General features: G+C 36.4%; 2 protein-coding genes across 3 annotated transcripts; one reads left to right on the forward strand and one right to left on the reverse strand.

The window, feature by feature from the left end:
- The first annotated feature begins 9964 nt into the window (after positions 1 to 9964).
- LOC108456082 (UPF0481 protein At3g47200-like) lies at positions 9965 to 12626 on the forward strand. 2 transcript variants are annotated; one of them, XM_017754677.2, is made up of 3 exons: positions 9965 to 10202; positions 11223 to 12019; positions 12121 to 12289. In XM_017754677.2, exons 1-3 carry the CDS (start codon positions 10182 to 10184, stop codon positions 12143 to 12145), a joined length of 843 nt encoding a protein of 280 aa, XP_017610166.1. In that variant the 5' UTR covers positions 9965 to 10181; the 3' UTR covers positions 12146 to 12289. The 2 variants fall into 2 exon arrangements, with proteins under 2 accessions (XP_017610166.1, XP_017610163.1); XM_017754674.2 differs by having other exon boundaries at positions 11223 to 12626.
- Positions 12627 to 13930: 1304 nt separating this feature from the next.
- Positions 13931 to 18460, reverse strand: LOC108457075 (probable voltage-gated potassium channel subunit beta). The gene is made up of 5 exons (XM_017755897.2): positions 17926 to 18460; positions 16819 to 17014; positions 16447 to 16590; positions 15737 to 15901; positions 13931 to 14285 (listed from the first exon to the last, which is right to left on the reverse strand). Exons 1-5 carry the CDS (start codon positions 18291 to 18293, stop codon positions 14172 to 14174), a joined length of 987 nt encoding a protein of 328 aa, XP_017611386.1. The 5' UTR covers positions 18294 to 18460; the 3' UTR covers positions 13931 to 14171.
- Between the last annotated feature and the right edge of the window lie 916 nt (positions 18461 to 19376).

Below are 19376 nucleotides of genomic sequence, written 5' to 3' on the forward strand. Positions count from 1 at the left end.
TGTCGAACGGCTTTTACGGCTATTCGATCACTTTTTCCTTCCCCTTGTCCAATTATGGCCCTCTTAGCTCTTGAGCTAATTCAAACAAATTCAATTTATTAAAACCTCATTGTGCTAGCTTATGGCGAATATGACAAGGAGTTTAAATGGTCATATGGCCACTCTTTAGCTTGAATACACAATGGTCATGCACATTTTATACTACATCAAGCAATTCAATACAATTTATTCGAGCATCAAGGAAAAGCTAAGGCCTTCAATAGGCTACCCAAGGCCGAATATTCATGTACATGTTGAGGCCAATTATGCACTTAATACCTCACAAAACAGCATGCATTTTACTAGTTAATGCTTTGCATATTGTAGCTCAAAACTTATAATATAGCATCAAGCACTCATATGTGTGCTAGGCCGAATGTGCTTGCAATTTCACAATCATTCTTCAACATCTTCTTCTTTAAACAACCATATTCATCACTTAGTTCATAACTAAAACATCATGTGCAAACATATATATACATATATGAGCATGGCCGAATTTCAAGGTGTCCATAGCCATCCAAAACACAAATTTTAACTAACATGCAAGAAGCATGAACCATGTTCATGAATCCATCATGGCCGAATATGACAATCATGCCCCTTTTCAACTTCAATCATGATTAAACAAAAAGAAAACTCAAAATCTTACTCAAAAGTAGACAATCCATCATTGCATGCATCATCATCAAGCTTCACACTTAGCATGCAATGGCTTTATCACCATAACAACTTTGGCCAAATACCATTTCCATGGCATAACAAAGATTTGAGCCATGGCTAATATGCACATCAAGTTAGCAACCAAAACATGCATGAAACTCCTAACACAACCTCATACATACCTTAATCTTGATGCAAACTTAGCCAAATCTCCTTCTAGATCTCTTCCAAACCAAGCATGAAGCAAAATCCTCCTTCTTCCTTAGTTTTGGCTCAAAGAAAGGATGAACAAAATTTTTCTTTCTTTCTCTACAACTCACGGCAATGGGGGAATACCACACTCACATATATTTTTTTCATTCTTTTCTTACCCATACACCTTTGTTTATTATTTCTCCCTAATGCACCAACAAAACATGTTTCATGACATGTTTTGCCTCATCCTCTCTTGCCATGGCGGCCACTTCATGTTGGGGGAAATTTGACATGCAAATCCATTATTTTTGCATGCATGAGCAACTAGTCATCACACATTTCCCATCATACTTTCAAAGTTCACTACTAGGTCCTTTCTAGTGAAATTCGCATTTATAACACTATATCGAAACATCAAAATGTCACACACAAATTAACACATATCATAGGCATCAAAATAAATTTTAAATTATTTTTATGCCTCGGTTTTGTGGTCCCGAAACCACATCCCGACTAGGGTCAATTTTGGTGTCACAACTCTCCCCACTTAAGAAATTTTCGTCCCCAAAATCTTACCGTAAATAGGTTTGGATATCGCTCTTTCATAGAGTTCTCGGTCTCCCAAGTAGCTTCTTCTATCCCGTGCTTGAGCCATAACACTTTCACCAATGAACCCGCTTGTTTCGCAACTCTTTCACTTCTCGTGATAGGATACGAATCGGTTCTTCCTCATAACTCATATTAGCTTGAATTTCAATTTCGATGGACTAATCACGCGATGGATCGGATCTATAGCGTCAAGCATCGAAACGTGAAAGACATCGTGAACCTTTTGAGTTTAGGGGCAAAATCAAACGATATGCCATCGACCGACTCGCTCGGTTATCTCATATGGCCCAATGAACCTCGGGCTCACTTGCCCTTACGGTACCGAATCTGAGTATCTTTTCCAATGCGATACCTTGAGAAACACTTTATCACCCACCGATACTCGATATCCTTACGCTTCAGATCCGCTGACGACTTTCGACGATCGGAGGCTATCTTCGACTTTCACGGATTACTTTCACTTTTCATTCAGATCTCTAATCAAATCCACCGAAAATCTTGCTTTCACCGAGCTCATCCAAAACAATGGTGTACGGCATTTACGACCGCATAAGGCCTCGAGGGTGCCATCTTAATACTTGATTGAAAGCTGTTGTTGTAAGCGAATTCAATCAACGGCAAATACCGCTCCCATGAACCACTAAACTCGAGGACGCAACATCTTAACATATCCTCAAGTATCTCGAATTATCCGCCGGATTGACCATCGGTTTGGGGTGAAAGGCGGTCTGAAATGCAACTTGGCACCCAAAGCTTCTTGCAACTTTTTCCAAAATCGTGAGGTAAATCTCGGATCTCTATCCGACACGATGGAAATAGGCACCTGTAATCTCACAATCGAGAACGTACAATTGGCTAATTTGTCCATTGAAAAATCCGACGACGGGGACAAAGTAGGCCGACTTAGTAAATCTATCTACCACGACCCAAACCGCATCTTTCTTACTTCGACGATGGCGGTCCGGATACAAAGTCCATTGTGACTCGATCCCATTTCCACTCGGGTATCGTGATTGGTCAAGTAATCTCAAGGCACCGATGTTCCGCTTTCACTTGTTGACATATTAAACATCTCAAACAAAGTCGAGATGTCTCGCTTCATACCATGCCACCAAAACCGACGCGTTTCAAATCATTGTACATCTTCGTACTCCCGGTGGATTGCCATTCGGCTACAATGGGCTTCATTCAGAATTATCGAAATGAGTTCAATTCTTTGGAACACATGACGACTTTTGAACCTCAAACAATCGTCATCGTCGATTTGAAATTCGAGTCCTTGTTCGAACACACTCAAATTTCGCTTTGCGACCAACTCGTCGTCGACTTTCTCGAGCTTCTCGAATTTGATGTATCAATAGTGGTTTGGCTTTCAATTCAGCTACTAACACACTATCGGATCGAGCAGACAAGTGCACGCTCATCGCTCAGAAGCGAAGAATGATTTACGACTCAAGGCATCCGCAACCACATTCGCCTTTCCGGGTGATAGTCAATGACCAGCTCATAATCCTTTAACAACTCGAGCCAACGTCTTTGTCGCAGATTTAAGTCTCTTTGGGTCATCAAATATTTGAGACTTTTGTGATCCGAGTACACATGGCACCTTTCACCAAATAAGTAATGTCGCCAAATCTTTAAGGCGAATACGATGGCGGCCAATTCAAGATCATGGGTCGGATAATTTTTCTCGTGTGGCTTTAATTGCCTCGACGATAGGCCAAAACTCGACCTTCTTGCATCAATACACAACCTAATCCAAGTAGGGAGGCGTCACTATAGATGACAAACTCTTTTGCGGACTCGGGTTGCACTAGAATTGGGGCTTCATCAAATAAGTTTTCGTTGATCGAAACTTTTTGGCATTTCTCCATCCATTCGAACTTAACATCCTTTTGGAGTAGCCGTCATCGGCGTGGCTATCGTTGAGAAGCCTTTACAAATCGTCGGTAATAACCGCAAGCCCTAAAAGCTCGAGCCTCAAGAATATTTCTGAGGCTTCCAATTAAGTATGGCTGAAATTTTATTCGTCGACTCGAATACCCGATGCAGATACCACATGACCCAAGAAGCTAACCTCTTAACCGAACTCACACTTGCTGAACTTAGCATATAATTGCTTATCCCGTAAGATTTGCAAGACTAACCGCAGTGTTCAAGATGTTCGGTCTCATTTCTTGAATAGACCAAGATGTCATCAATGAACACGACTACGAATCGATCCAAATATGGTCTCAAGATCCGATTCATTAAATCCATAAATACCTCGGGGCATTAGTGAGCCCAAACGGCATCACTAGGAACTCATAGTGACCATATCTCATTCGAAGGCGTCTTGGGTACGTCCAATCTCGGATTCGCAATTGATAATAGCCCGATCTCAAATCTATTTTTGAGAACACCGAGGCTCCTTCAGTTGATCGAACAAGTCATCGATACGTGGTAACGGATATTTGTTCTTTATCGTCGCTTTATTAAGTCGACGATAGTCGATGCACAACCGCATGGTTCCATCCTTCTTTTCACAAACAACACCGGCGCACCCTAAGGCGAACAACTCAGGCGAGCAAAACCTCTATCCACCAATTCTTGCAACCGAGCTTTAACTCCTTTAATTCCGTTGGTGCCATACGATACGGAGCTATCGAAATTGGAGTGGTACGGTACCAATTCGATGCCAAATTCTATTTCCAACGGTGGTAAACCGGCAATTCTTCGTGGAAAACATCCGGTATTCACAAACCAACGACACGATTCGGGTTTCCTTTCGATTCCTTGTCATCGAGTACGTATGCAAGGTACGCTTCACCCTTTTCTTACATATTTTCGGCCAACATCACGATATTACGGTGGCAACCCTTTAAGTCCGTAGACTCAACTCGAATTATTTCATTATTCGCGCACCTCAAATTGATAGTCTTGCTCTTGCAATTTACAACCGCATCGTGCATGGTCAACCAATCCAAACCAAGAATAACGTCGAATTCATCGAACGGCAAAAGCATCAAGTCCGCCGGAAAACAAGAACCTCGGAACACTAGGGGACTTTTCTTGCACACTTTGTTGACAAGCACGTAATGACCCAAGGGTTTGACACCGAATTACAAACTCAAGAGACTCAATAGGCAAAGTCTTATGGATGCTAAGGTTTCACATATATATGAATGAGTAGAACCAGGTCAATCAAAGCAATCACATTTGTATTGAAAAGAGTGAAAGTACCGTAATGACATCCGAGAGGCAGCATCCTCACGTGCGGCAGATGGCATAAGTCCTTGCAGAGCACGAGCCTCAGATCCGATGGTAGCATCTCTAGATCCTCTCGATCGCCATCGACATTGCCCATATTTCTAGGTGGCCTACCTCGAGCAAATGGTAGCACCCGGTTTCCACCGACTTACATTCTGCTCATGCATCCTCGGGCAATCCTTCATAAAGTGGTCGGCCGACCCACACTTATAGCAGAGCGATCACGAAACCAACAGCTCCCGAATGCCATTTGCCACAATGTGGACACTCCGCCCTCTCGGTGATCATTTCCACCATGGCGATCGAAGTGACTCGTGTGGTCACAGGGGTCGATCGCGTCCTCGTCTAGAAAAGCCCAAACGCCTCTAGACCGCTCGCATCATCTCGAAATCTCTTTGATGCTTGTTGAAGAGACTTTCCGAGGACCTCTTTCGAATTCTCCAGTTCCCACATCGCTTTTTGTTTCTCCTTTCTAAGCTCTTCGACTTTACAAGCTCGCTCAACAAGTACTACGAACTCTCGATCTCGAGAATGCCAACGAACATCCTTATATCATCATTCAGCCCATCCTCAAGCGTTTACACATAATGGCTTGGACGAAATGCATTCTCGCTGCATCGGCTAAGCCTCACAAATTTTCGTTCAGTAGTCAGAATCGACATAGAACCTTGCTTAAAGTCAAGGAATTCCTTCGCTTTTGGTCGATGAATCTCGATCGATATACTTTTTTGGAACTCGGTTTGAAAGAATTCCCAAGTCACTTGCTCTCTAGGTACCACAAGTCGAGTACTCCACCAATAGTAGGCGACTCACGTAGCAAGGAGATGGTACACTTTAAGCACTCATCGGGTGTACAGGATAGCTCATCGAGCACCGGATAGTGTTATCCAACCAAAATTCAGCTCGCTTCGGCATCATCATCATCCGTAGCCTTAAATTCAGTGGCCCCATGTTTTCGAATCCTATCGATCGGGGCTTACTTGACCTTATTTGGTCAGTCACCGGAGGTATTGTAGGTGCGGGGTTGCATTTGTCGGGAATGGAGGTTGTGGAACAGCCGTGTTAGTTCGAATGTATTGATTAAACCATTCGCTCATCACACTATAAAAGGCTTGCCTAGCCTCGTCATTCGGATTGTTGGCCATAGGTTGAGAGTCCACCGCGCTGTCCCTTGCGCGGAGCAGCGCCACACTCTCCACATCATCAGCTATCGCTTCGGTTGGGATCGGGATCCATTGCTATAAACAAACACAAAGTCAAATTGTCGTAAATCACCACACTATCGAGTCATCATTTAATGGCATGTATAGCTAGACCCCAAACACATCACGGTAGTCCTAGAATCGACTAAACCGTGGCTCTGATACCAATAAAATTGTAACACCCTGAACCCGAGACCATCGCCGGTGTCGGACACGAGGGGTTGACAAGCCAAGTTCACATGTTTTGCCCACCAATTTGACATTTCCAGTCAGGCTGGAAAACTGCGTCACCGTCGCCTTAAAAATCATATCTCGAGTTTCAAAACTCAGAAACTGGTTTCGTAAATTTTCCCTGAATATAGACTCATATATCCATCCATGGATTTATTTCTAGAATTTTTGGTTGGGCCAATTGGTACAGTTTATTAGTTAAAGTCACCCATGTTACAGGGATCGACTGCTCTGACCTTCGCGCGTTATAACTTGAATATCTCTCTGAACAGGGCTTTAATACTGGTGTCGTTTGTTTCTAATGAAACTAGACTCAAAATGGAATCTGTACATATAATGCATGACTCCTAATTATTTCTGGATAATTTATAGTAAATTTTTAAAGTTGCGACAGGGGACCCAGAAACCGTTCTGGCCCTGTCTCACAATAGCTTTGATATCTCTTAACATGTAACTCCTATGACCATTTCGTTTCTTCCATATGAAAATAGACTCATCAAGGTTCATTTACATAGCTTATTCACTATTTAATACCATTCCTACAAATTTTGGTGATTTTTCACATTCACGTCACTGCAGATGGCAGCATCTGTTTTTAAGGTAGGTCTTACCTATTTTGTAGTCTCCATGAACCAACTAGTCTTGCCATACATAGGTTCATATATGATCATTTTAACCATACCAATGGCTGATCATGTGACCAACACTCCCATTTCCAATCCATAATCACATCATGACACCATATATATACATACAAACCACAAATAGTCTAAGTTCATGCTTCCTTTTACGAGCCATTTTCGCATGGCCGTATACATATACATCACCACATTTTTAAACCAACAAGGGGTAGTCCTATACATGCCATTTCAAAGTTCAAACAAAATTTATACCAAAATAGAGGCGTTGATAGTGTGGATGACTTCGACTTTATTGATCCCGAATCCGATTGCTATCGAGTAAATCTATAAAACAGAGAGCCAAAGCAACGGGTAAGCATTTTTATGCTTAGTAAGTCTCAAGGAATATAATCAACTCTAATTACAGCAATACATTCACATAGCCAAATGCATCATTTCATTAATACACATTCTTACTTCACACTTCATCATTATATACTTTCACAAAGTATCAATCAATTCAATAACTGAAATTCATTAGTCGATTGAGCGAATGTTGCTCAAACATGTCGACTTTCCAATGCACATATAAACGCACCTTATTCTTTGGGCTTTCGAGTGTACTAATTGAATTTATTACAGCAACCAACACTCACCTCCAGCCCAAGATTCTTCGGAATATAACCGGATATAACCACGTGCACAAATGCCTTCGGGTCTTAGCCCGGATAGAATGTCTCGCACGAATGCCTTCGGGTCTTAGCCCGGATGTAGCCACTAGCACAATTGCCTTCGGGTCTTAACCCGGATATAATTTCCAGCATAATTGTCTTCGGGGCTTAGCCCGGATATCATTCAATTTCTCATGCACACATACATCAATAATCATTGGACATACATATTTCATTCTCGTTACTAAGGCTCAAACACAATTATAATCACTAGCATAATCGCCTTCGGGACTTAGCCCGGGTATTATTCGAATACTCATACACACATAAATCAATAATCAATACATCCATATTTCATTCCACATAATTCAAGTAAGGTCACTTCTTGAGGACTTACCTCGGATGTTGTCGAACGGCTTTTACGGCTATTCGATCACTTTTTCCTTCCCCTTGTCCAATTGTGGCCCTCTTAGCTCTTGAGCTAATTCAAACAAATTCAATTTATTAAAACCTCATTGTGCTAGCTTATGGCCGAATATGACAAGGAGTTTAAATGGTCATATGGCCACTTTTTAGCTTGAATACACAATGGTCATGCACATTTTATACTACATCAAGCAATTCAATACAATTTATTCGAGCATCAAGGAAAAGCTAAGGCCTTCAATAGGCTACCCAAGGCCGAATATTCATGTACATGTTGAGGCCAATTATGCACTTAATACCTCACAAAAACAGCATGCATTTTACTAGTTAATGCTTTGCATATTGTAGCTCAAAACTTATAATATAGCATCAAGCACTCATATGTGTGCTAGGCCGAATGTGCTTGCAATTTCACAATCATTCTTCAACATCTTCTTCTTTAAACAACCATATTCATCACTTAGTTCATAACCAAAACATCATGTGCAAACATATATATACATATATGAGCATGGCAATTTCAAGGTGTCCATAGCCATCCAAAACACAAATTTTAACTAACATGCAAGAAGCATGAACCATGCTCATGAATGCATCATGGCGAATATGACAATCATGCCCCTTTTCAACTTCAATCATGATTAAACAAAAAGAAAACTCAAAATCTTACTCAAAAGTAGACAATCCATCATTGCATGCATCATCATCAAGCTTCACACTTAGCATGCAATGGCTTTATCACCATAACAACTTTGGCCAAATACCATTTCCATGGCATAACAAAGATTTGAGCCATGGCTAACATGCACATCAAGTTAGCAACCAAAACATGCATGAAACTCCTAACACAACCTCATACATACCTTAATCTTGATGCAAACTTAGCCAAATCTCCTTCTAGATATCTTCCAAACCAAGCATGAAGCAAAAATCCTCCTTCTTCCTTAGTTTTGGCTCAAAGAAAGGATGAACAAAATTTTTCTTTCTTTCTCTACAACTCACGGCAATGGGGGGAATACCACACTCACACACATTTTTTTTCATTCTTTTCTTACCCATACACCTTTGTTTATTATTTCTCCCTAATGCACCAACAAAACATGTTTCATGACATGTTTTGCCCATCCTCTCTTGCCATGGCCGGCCACTTCATGTTGGGGGAAATTTGACAATGCAAATCCTTATTTTTGCATGCATGAGCAACTAGTCATCACACATTTCCCCATCATACTTTCAAAGTTCACTACTAGGTCCTTTCTAGTGAAATTCGCATTTATAACACTATATCGAAACATCAAAAATGTCACACACAAATTAACACATATCATAGGCATCAAAATAAATTTTAAATTATTTTTATGCCTCGGTTTTGTGGTCCCGAAACCACATCCTGACTAGGGTCAATTTTGGGCTGTCACACCCATATTGTATAATCAACGCCAACTGGGACCTTGAGTTGAAACGCGATTGACTTCCTGGGTGATGGCTCCATACTTACGTAGCAAATGAAATTTGTAGGTCACCCAACTCTATGACACCTCCATAAATTCAAACGTTACTTAAAATTATAATCATGTCTATCTCAAACACGAATAAAAATAAATCTACAAACTTCTAATTTTCAATCGCAAGAAAAAAAAATAAAACAATTTTTACCTAAGTGAAAGTGCATCCTATAAGGCATGTTTTCAATGCCACATCAGCGAAAACGCACCATGTAGGGCGTGTTTTTAGGAGAGAATAAAAGCGCGTCCTATGTGACACGTTTTCACTGATGTAGCAGTAAAAACGAGTCCTGTAAATCTCATTTTTATTTTTCTCTCCAAAAACAACATAAATCGATAAATTTATAGAATTTCAGCTTAATTTTTCAAATATTTTTTTCAGCATATTCCAATAAATTAATTGCATGTAAAGAGAGCCTACTCTTTTTTTTCCAATTTTCAATGCCATTTTCCATCTTTTTGAAGGCTCAGTATTGCATTCAATAAAAAGTAGTACCAAGTTGACACCAAAGTTTGCAAGTAAATTGCTTTTGTAGTAATTATTATTCAACCACTCTACTAACTATTTCAAAGTTGCCAACCGCATTTGCTCAAAATTTATTGCTTCCATATTACAAAAAAGAACCCAACAAAAGAATTTATTGGTTCATCATACCCAAAATTTCACCTCTATGGGGAAAATCCTATTCTAGTTCTTAATTTAGATAGTTTTTTTTCCCTTAGCAATTTTCAATTGCCAAGCAAAAAACCGAGCGAAACCCATTTGCAGGCATGGCGCTGCCCGTTGAACAAGTAAGTCTTATACATAAATCTAAATAATAGAACTGATTATCTGTAGTCTTATTAATATATAGATAGATTATTTTCCCCCTCTTAAACTATAATTTAAAATGCTAGAAATCCAGGGATGTATGAATGGACTGAAATTCTATCATGGGTTGAAAGGATTTTCACTTTATTTTAGCCAGAAAGGTCGACAAAAGGTTATATCTTTATTGATATGTTCACCATTTTGTTCAATTTATTCATCAGTTTTTAATTTATGAGATAGGGAGGTGAAAAGAACGAGATTTTTTTTTTTAAGTCTATAGATTTAAATATTGGTAGTGGAGCAATTTTCTGGTTGCTTTATACATATCATCGTAAGAAATTCTACGTGATATTATATAATCCTAAGAAGTTTATACGTACTTAACAATAAAATATTTAAATTGATTTAGTTTTTTTCATCCAATTTCATAATTTACAAATCACAATACGAATTTAAGTTACAAATTCTCATCCCATATATTATGACTCACTTGTAAATTCTACACTGATAAAGTTACAAAACATTTCTTAGATTAACATCTCACATAAAAATATATATATATATATATATATATGAATTTATACAATACTTGCAATTCTTAAATCGGAAAAAAATACATTTAAACGCTTTCAATTCACATTCTTCTAAATACTGAAATAACAACAATGTTAATTGAGTTTACTCTTAATCGACACATGAATGATATATTCTTAATTCTAATTCTAAAGGCTAAAATATAATCTCTATTTATAAGCTTATTACTTGATAAAATATCAATTTAATTCAATTATAAAATGATATGAAAGCCCAAATTAAATATTATTCGTCTGAATTTATGTTAATATTATGATGTTTGTTTTATGATTAATGTTGGGGATTTGCCAACAATGTATCTCCAAAATTTAAACCAACAATATTTAGGTTAGATTTTGGTATAAAATACCTATACTGAAAACTTTGCATTTTATTTATGGATAACATGGTTTGGGTGCAATTTACAGGCTAAAGTAAAAGAAGACCCCGTTGCCATTAGCGTAAACGAAATGCTTAAGAGCTCATCACTAGCTTCGCCTAAGCCTTGCATTTCCAAAGTACCTAATTATCTTCGTCAGGTGAATGAAAAGGCCTATGAACCACAACTCATTTCAATCGGGCCGTACCATCGTGGTAAACTTCACTTGAAAGCAATGGAAGAGAGAAAGATTGGCTTCCTTCAACAAGTTGTTGAAGAAACAATGGTGATGAATGCTTCAAAATATGTCATGAAAATGAGAGAATTAGAAACACAAGCTCGCAAATGCTATGAACAACCTTTATGTCTCGACTCCGATGAATTCGTCAAAATGTTGCTTCTTGATGGTTGCTTTATTGTGCAGTTGATTCGCTTGTGTTTAAAGAAGGATTTGGTCAATTATTACACTAATGGCTACTTTCTTGCTTTGATTCAAGACATTTTGTTAGTCGAAAATCAACTTCCTTTCTTCGTCATTTGGGAATTGTTTTCCGTAATCGAGACTGGGGTCGATCAAGGTATGTTCATTGAAGCGGTTTTCGATATGTTCTTCCATAGAGTACCCGGAAAAGGACGTCCGAAACATGATCTCATATCCATTACATCAGAAATCAAACACTTACTAGACTTCACCTATCACCATTGCTGTCATCCTTCGAGTTCCGAAATGGAAGCCTTAAACGAAACCCGGAATTTCGATATGAATTTCATTCGTTGTGCCTTGGAACTCCAAGAATCGGGAATCAAATTCGAAACGATAGAAGGAAACAGCATGTTCGACATAAGGTTCGAAAACAAAACCTTGCTTATCCCTAAACTTAACATCGATGACTATACCGAATCATTCCTACGAAATCTGATTGCATTCGAGCAACTATTTGTAGCAGACAGAGATGTGAAGCATGCAAGTGATTACATGGTGTTGATGGACAGCCTTATTGATTCACCTAAAGATGTGGAAATACTTTGCCAGCATGGGATTATAAATAACATGTTAGGGGATGATAAAGCGGTGGCGGCCATGATTAACAGTCTGGGAATCTATGTATGCCATTCCCACAACTTCTATTACAGTGGAGTGTTTGAGGATGTAAACAAGCATTGCAGCAAGCGTTGGAACATATGGATGGCGAATTTGAAGCACAATTATTTTAACAGTCCATGGTCACTCATCTCTCTTATGGCTGCTATTTTGCTCCTCCTGCTTACAGTACTGCAAACTGTACTTTCAGTACTTTCTTATTATCAATAATTATAACAAATCCTTCCAACTTTGATTTAATGTAAAATATAATACTTTTTTCTGACTTTTTACATGAATCCTTTCTATGGTGTTTTGGTTGATTTTATACGTATTCATAGGTTAGACCTTTTCAAGCTTGAGAACTTAAAATTTTATTTCTTTTGCTTTTTACATATAAGGGTATAAATGAACAGAATGTTCGATAAACTATTCGTGAACCGTTAGTATAACGTTTATTTATGTTCATTTACCAAGTTAAATGAGTACAAATAAAAATTTTATGTTCGTTTATAAACGAACGAACACGAACAAAGGTGTATTCGGTTCGTTTATGTTCACGAACAAACTTGTTTTGACTCATTTTTTTATTAATGATATTTTCTTATAAAAATATTAAAATAATATTTGTGTGTATGTATTTATTTATTGTTTGTTTGTTTATTATTCATTAACATTGTTCGTGAACATATTCAATTATATGTTCATGAACTTGTTCGTTTAATGTTCGTGAACATGTTTGATTAAGTTAAATGAACATATTTGTGAACATTAAACAAACAAACATGAACACACATAATTTTAAATAAAAAAATATGAATAAAAATTTTGAAATTTTTAACGAACACAAATTGAACACGAACAAGCTTAAAAATAAACAAACGAACAGGAATAGAGGTTTGTTCGTTCAAGCTTGGTTCATTTACAGCCCTAGGTACATGAACTTTTTTTTATCTTTGTGATACTTAAAGTTGCATTCCATCACCCAAGTTAATACATCTGCACTAACATCAAAAATTTGTGCTGATGTGGCATTAATAGCCAATTTTATGGTGACATGTGACAACATCTCAATATAACATGTGATAGTTATAAATAAAAAAATAAAAATCTTTTAAAAAAGTAAAAAAAATTTTGGACAAGTTCAAGTAGTAACTAAGTAATTTTTTAAACACATGTTAACTTTTAAAAATTGAAGTTTAACAAATTGAGATAATATGTGTGACTGAATATAAATTCAAATACCAACTAGCTAAAAAAAATTTACCAACTAAATTCTTTTGGACAAATTTAAAGATAAACTACATATTAACCCTTATATTAATATTTAATTATTTACAATAATTAAACTAAAATTTTAATCAATAAACAGTGATCCTTGTTAGGATAAAACTATTGTTGCGCTGTCTATTACAAGTGTTGCAATAATTCAAACAACAATTTGAGTAACATTATAACCGTCAATGTTCACGTTGATAATTTGGGAGTTGGTACTTTTGTCTATTTTAGTTACATTTGGTTTCTTTATTTAAAATAATAATAATAATTTTTTTAAAAAATTGAAAAATATTTTGATAAATAAAATAAAAACTTGTTTCAATAGTGAAACTCTGGTATATATTTTGTAGACTAGAATCATGAGAAATAAAATAAAAAATTCAAACCAAAGCAGAAAATAGAAAAGAGATAAATAAATTAGAGTTGTACGTACGTTCACAATCCACCAACAATCACAACCAGTTACAAATTCATTTCATCTCCCAAGTCTTCTTTCCACAATAATAAGGGTGCCAAATACAATTAAAAGTTGCAAAGTACTATAAAACACCAAACCAAATACACAAATTGAAGCTCACACATCTGCTCCAAAACACTGCTATGCCAATGACATGCTAAGGAAGCAACAGTATCCCGCGTCTACCTGTAAGAATCTGGACGCTTTGGCTTGCTTTGAAAAACTGTCTCAATCTTCTCCATGACAGCAGGAGTCAGCAATGGGATTACATCAAGTGCCTTCATGTTCTCTTGAATCTGAATGCAGAAAAAAAATTGCAGTTAAGTATTAGGAGTAGCAGCAGTGTAAATATTCAAATCCTAATGCAACCCTTAAAAAGCTAAGTTTAAAAAACTAATACACTTGAAACCTTTGTTGCTCCGACTAATATTTTCTTTATATACCTGTGTTCCGACAACCATGTTCAACACATACTCCGACATAGGTAAGAAAATATAACCTTCTAATGGAAATTCTAACATATAGCTTATACCAAATGTAACTAGCCTACCATAGATGATCAATCCATTAAAGCAAGAATCTCAAACACATGACAAGAAGAAAGGACAAAAAGAAAACGCTGGAACATTAGATTGGAACTTCTTGGAACCATAGAAAATAATATTTTCATCAGTTTACAAGTTCAGACACGGGTTCTTCCGACACTTAGCCTGGTGGCAAGAGAGTGAGGTTGCTATCCAGGTATTCTAAAAAGATGGCCATTAAGGAAATAGGTCTACAAACCCTGACGAATATGTCACTACATAATAGGTAAGTTGCAATCTTGTTACTTGGACTCTGGTATGATTGTTGGATATAGGTACGTGCTCAACACAAGTATGCTAAACTTTTTCTATGTTTTTTCCATGTACTTAAGAGGGTCAGGATCATGTCCTATACTCATATCTGAAAATGTGTTTAGACATGAGTGTGGGAAATTGATACTTCAAGGAAAATGAAGAGTTGGGGTGGTATTAGGTTGCAATTAGATGTGTCAATTTTGAGTTAAACTCATAAACTTGTGCCGGCTAAACCGAACCCAAACCTGATTTGACCATAAAAAGTCAACAACCAAAACCTGTCCAACCCGAAAATAACCCAAACAAAAAATCATTCGAACCTGAAATGTCCTCAACACAAATGACCCGAAAATTTTAAAACCCAAAATCACCCAACCTAGATTAACCCAATCCAAAACCAACCCAATTAACAGATCTAGCTGCAATCAAGTCACCTATTGTCAACTATGCAAACAACCATAATCCCAAATTAATTTATAATCCTTTCATTAAATTACCCATATTTCATTGTCATCATCCAGTATGCCTATATCAAACATATATTGACACTTCAACGCATGCATAATTAGAAAACAGCCAAATTTTATACTACTGCACTACCAAAACAGCCAATCATGTCACCTTTTGCCAAATATGCAAACAACTATAATCCCAGATTAATTTATAACCCTTTCATTAAATTACCCATATTTCATTGTCATCGGCTGGTTTGTCCCTATATCAAACATATATTGACACTTCAAGCACATGTATATGTAGCAAACAGCCCAGTTTTATAATATTGCACTACTAAAAAATGTGTAAATTTGCTTCCATGAAGCATCTCATAGCCAAGCAAATTCATTGGATCCATACAGTGGTCCAAACAAATATGAAACAAAATGATTAGAGATACATAATATAATAACCTGAGATTCCTTTGTAGCACCAGTAATAACCGATGATACATTAGGATTTGCAGCGCACCATGCGATTGCAAGTTGAGCTAATGGTACACCAAGTTCATCAGCAATTGGCTTCAGTCCATTAACTTTCCTCAACACATCATCAATTAGTGAACGGTTAGCAAGATTCTACACAAGAAAACAACATAGCTTAGTTGCTTACTCATGACGTATAGGGAAGGATTTTCAGATTAGTCTCATAGAAATAATTAACATATGCTACACATCAAGTATAATCAAGTAATACTAGCAGCTAAATTAAGTTTCACAATCATCTCTAGAGATGCTAAATGAAAATGTTTAACATTAAATATGGAAAACATAAGTTTGCTTGGAATATTATGTCGGTACACGTACAACAACTATACAGTTGAGTTTTTGATCTTTTTGTTCTGTTTTTGGATACAGACACCAGAGATTTATCAACTGTAAACGTGCAAGAAATTATATTTACTACAAGCACATATGCATAAACAAGATGTTAAATTCGTAAGAAGCACAAAACATAGTGAACCATAGCCTAAAATCAATCTCATTAAAAAAATATATCCTTGCGAGGAAAAAGAAACCTAGAAGACTACAAGTGGTTATGTTCAACACTTAAAATTGAGACAAAAAGATCAATAAAGCATACAAAATCAAAAGTAACAAATCAAATGTGAAGTGATTCTTACTTTGAAATTTTCCAAAGCAAACCGACTGTCAGATGGTATATTTCCTTTGTTGTATTTTCCAGTAAGCACTCCAGAAGCAAGCGGACTCCATGTTGTAAGACCTAGACCATAGTTGGTATACAGAGGAAGGTACTCGGATTCAACCTGCATTGATACAGAAAAGGATGAACAAATTGTATAGTCCTGAAGGAGGTAGGAACAAAGTCATTCCTGGTTAACAGCTGTAAATTCAAGGGCAAGTCAAGTTTTTATGGTACAAACTGAAGAATACTGAGAATTCTATTAAATGTGTAGTTGCCAAAACAAAGTTCACATAAAATGAAAAGGAGGAAATAGTGCCTACTCGGTATACTGAGTTCCAACACCACTTACCTTGTGCCTAGTCAATAGATTATACTCTGGCTGCTCCACAATCGGGCCTACCAGGTCCAACCTCTCAGCTACTCCCCATGCTTCCGTAATCTGTTGTGCAGACCACTCACTTGTCCCCCAATAAAATGCCCAACCCTTATCAATCACATAATTCATTGCCCTCACAGTCTCCTCAATTGGAGTCTGTGTGTCTGGCCTGTAACCAAATATCAAATTAATGCACTCATGTCAAGTTTCTTGAAAAGGAAACTCCTAGAACTTAAGACTCCCAAAAATTGATCAGAGAAATTATCCAGACGAAAACAAGACTTCAATCCACAAAGAACCGTAAAAGAGCCTTACACTGTTACATATGATAGATTATACACTACTCCACATGTAAAACATTCGACTAAACGGTAAAAGTACAAGTACGAGCCAGATTACATTTAACCCTCCCTACTCAAAAAATGGCAAATTAGTCCCCGTATATTAGATCAAAGAGCAAATTTATCATTTCTGTTAAAAAAATTATCAATTTGTAGGGTTAAAAAATTGATGTGTCTGATTGAATAATCAAGTAGTGACACATGATGCTCCATGTGTTCCTCGTGTTGATGTGTAAAAACCTGTTTTTAAAAGTAAAAATAGAAAAATTTTAACAAAATGATAAGTTTGCTCTTTGATCTAAGAGACTAATTTGTCCAATTTTTTTTAGTAGAGGAGACAAAATGAATTTGACTCTTAATACAATAGCTACATGGTAGTTTTGCCTCAACTAAACCTATATCCAAAACCACACTTTAGAATTCCTCGACAAACAAGCCATAATAAGACCCAGAAATACTGAAAATCGAACATCTTGAAGATTATAGATGCTACTTTTTAAGTAACTTCAGATCAAAACTAAAATCCAAAAATCAAGTGACTTCAGATCAAAATTAAAATCCAAGAAAAGATAAACAGCATAAAACAAATATTCAAACAAAAGCAAGAAAAGTTGTTAAAATGAATTGATCTAATGAAAAGCACCAAATCAGGAAACAGAAACAAAACCCCATATCGATTCCAAACCCAAAAAATAAAAAAAGAAATAGAAAAAAAATCCGATCATTTAAGTGAACCAACCTATGACAATAGAGCACATCAACATAATCCATATCAAGCCTCTTCAAGGACGCCTTGGTTCCTTCAACAATATGTTTTCTAGACAAACCCTTATCATTTGGCCCAGGACCGCCCCAAAAGATCTTGGTAGAAACCACGATATCCGATCGTTTCCACCCAAGTTCCCTAATAGCCTGACCCATGATCTCCTCGGCTCGACCATTGGCATAAACCTCGGCGTTGTCGAAAAAGTTGACTCCGTTGTCTTTACAACACTGGAGAAGTGACTTTGCTTCTTTAACATCGAGCTGGTTACCGAAACTAACCCATGCTCCATACGATAGTTGACTCACCTTTAAGCCTGATCTGCCCAGGTTTTTGTACTGCATCTTTGTTTTTTTTGGATTGGTGGAGAAGAGAAGGAGGCTGTGGAAGTGAAGTGAAAGAGAGAGAGAGAGAGACAGATAGTGGGCAAATGAAGCTGCAGCGTTGGGTATCTGAAATTGGACAATAAAAAGGTTAAATCACATGGCATCGGAAATTTTTTTCTCTTTTTTTGTATTTATTTATACTAAAAAAAATCCTAAACTATGCTTTTTAGTTTTTACTCATAAAACCTAAACTTTAATGTTAAAATTAAAATATTTTGAAATTATATACACTATTAATAAAATATAAAATTTTAAAAATATTTAAAATTTTAAAAGAGTGATTAAGTCTATTATATATATAAGTACTTTAAAAAATTAAAACATTATTTTTTTCAGATTTAATAAAAATGTAAAAATTTAAAATATCATCGTTTTATTTGAAATTAAGGACTTCCATGAATAAAAATAATAAGTTAAGATTTATTTAATTATAAAATAAATATAAGAGCCTGTTTAAACAAAATATAATAATTTAGACCATTTTACTAATAAAAGCCCATTTTCTATTTTATTTAAGAAAATGGGCCATTTTATTTATTATTTATCTAATAAGCGAAAACACTAAAACGCGTCCACCTAGGAGCGTTTTAAGGGAAACTTTGTCATGTCAACAAAAAACGTGCTAAAGTGGACGCGTTTTGCTGACATGGCAAAAGCATTCCTTTAGGGACGCATTTTAGCCCGTGTTTTTCTAGGGTTAGGGCTATTTGCATGTTTAGTGACGAGGGTTTTTGGGTTTAGAGTTTTAGTGTTTTAAGGTTAGGGTTTTATTAAAATAATTTATTATTTTATTTGTTTAGGGTTTAGAGATTTAAAAAATAAATTAAGGTTTAAATTTTTAAAAAATTAATTTAAATTAGGTTTTAAGAGTTTTAAGAAAATTAATTAAATTAGGGTTTAGTGTTTTTAAGAAAATTAATTAAAATTAGGGTTTAGGTTTTTTTTAAATAATTTTGTGTTTAGCTTTTAGGGTTTTTGTAAAAAGGTTTAGGGTTGAGTTTTGAAAAATTTATATTAACAATAAGAAAAAAAAATTTCTAT

This window comes from Gossypium arboreum, chromosome 9 (genome assembly GCF_025698485.1).
Source record: "Gossypium arboreum isolate Shixiya-1 chromosome 9, ASM2569848v2, whole genome shotgun sequence".
NCBI classification, from domain to species: Eukaryota; Viridiplantae; Streptophyta; class Magnoliopsida; order Malvales; family Malvaceae; genus Gossypium; species Gossypium arboreum.

Excerpts from the sequence above, each read along its gene's own strand:
- LOC108456082 (XM_017754674.2), top strand. The coding sequence starts at position 10,182 with ATGGCGCTGCCCGTTGAACAA. Across the intron at positions 10,203-11,222 it reads TGGCGCTGCCCGTTGAACAA|GCTAAAGTAAAAGAAGACCC; the intron begins GTAAGTCTTATA and ends TGCAATTTACAG.
- LOC108457075 (XM_017755897.2), bottom strand. The coding sequence starts at position 18,293 with ATGCAGTACAAAAACCTGGGCAGATCAGGCTTAAAGGTGAGTCAACTA. Across the intron at positions 15,902-16,446 it reads TTGCTTTGGAAAATTTCAAA|AATCTTGCTAACCGTTCACT; the intron begins GTAAGAATCACT and ends TTTCTTGTGTAG. Across the intron at positions 14,286-15,736 it reads GTGCTACAAAGGAATCTCAG|ATTCAAGAGAACATGAAGGC; the intron begins GTTATTATATTA and ends TTCTGCATTCAG.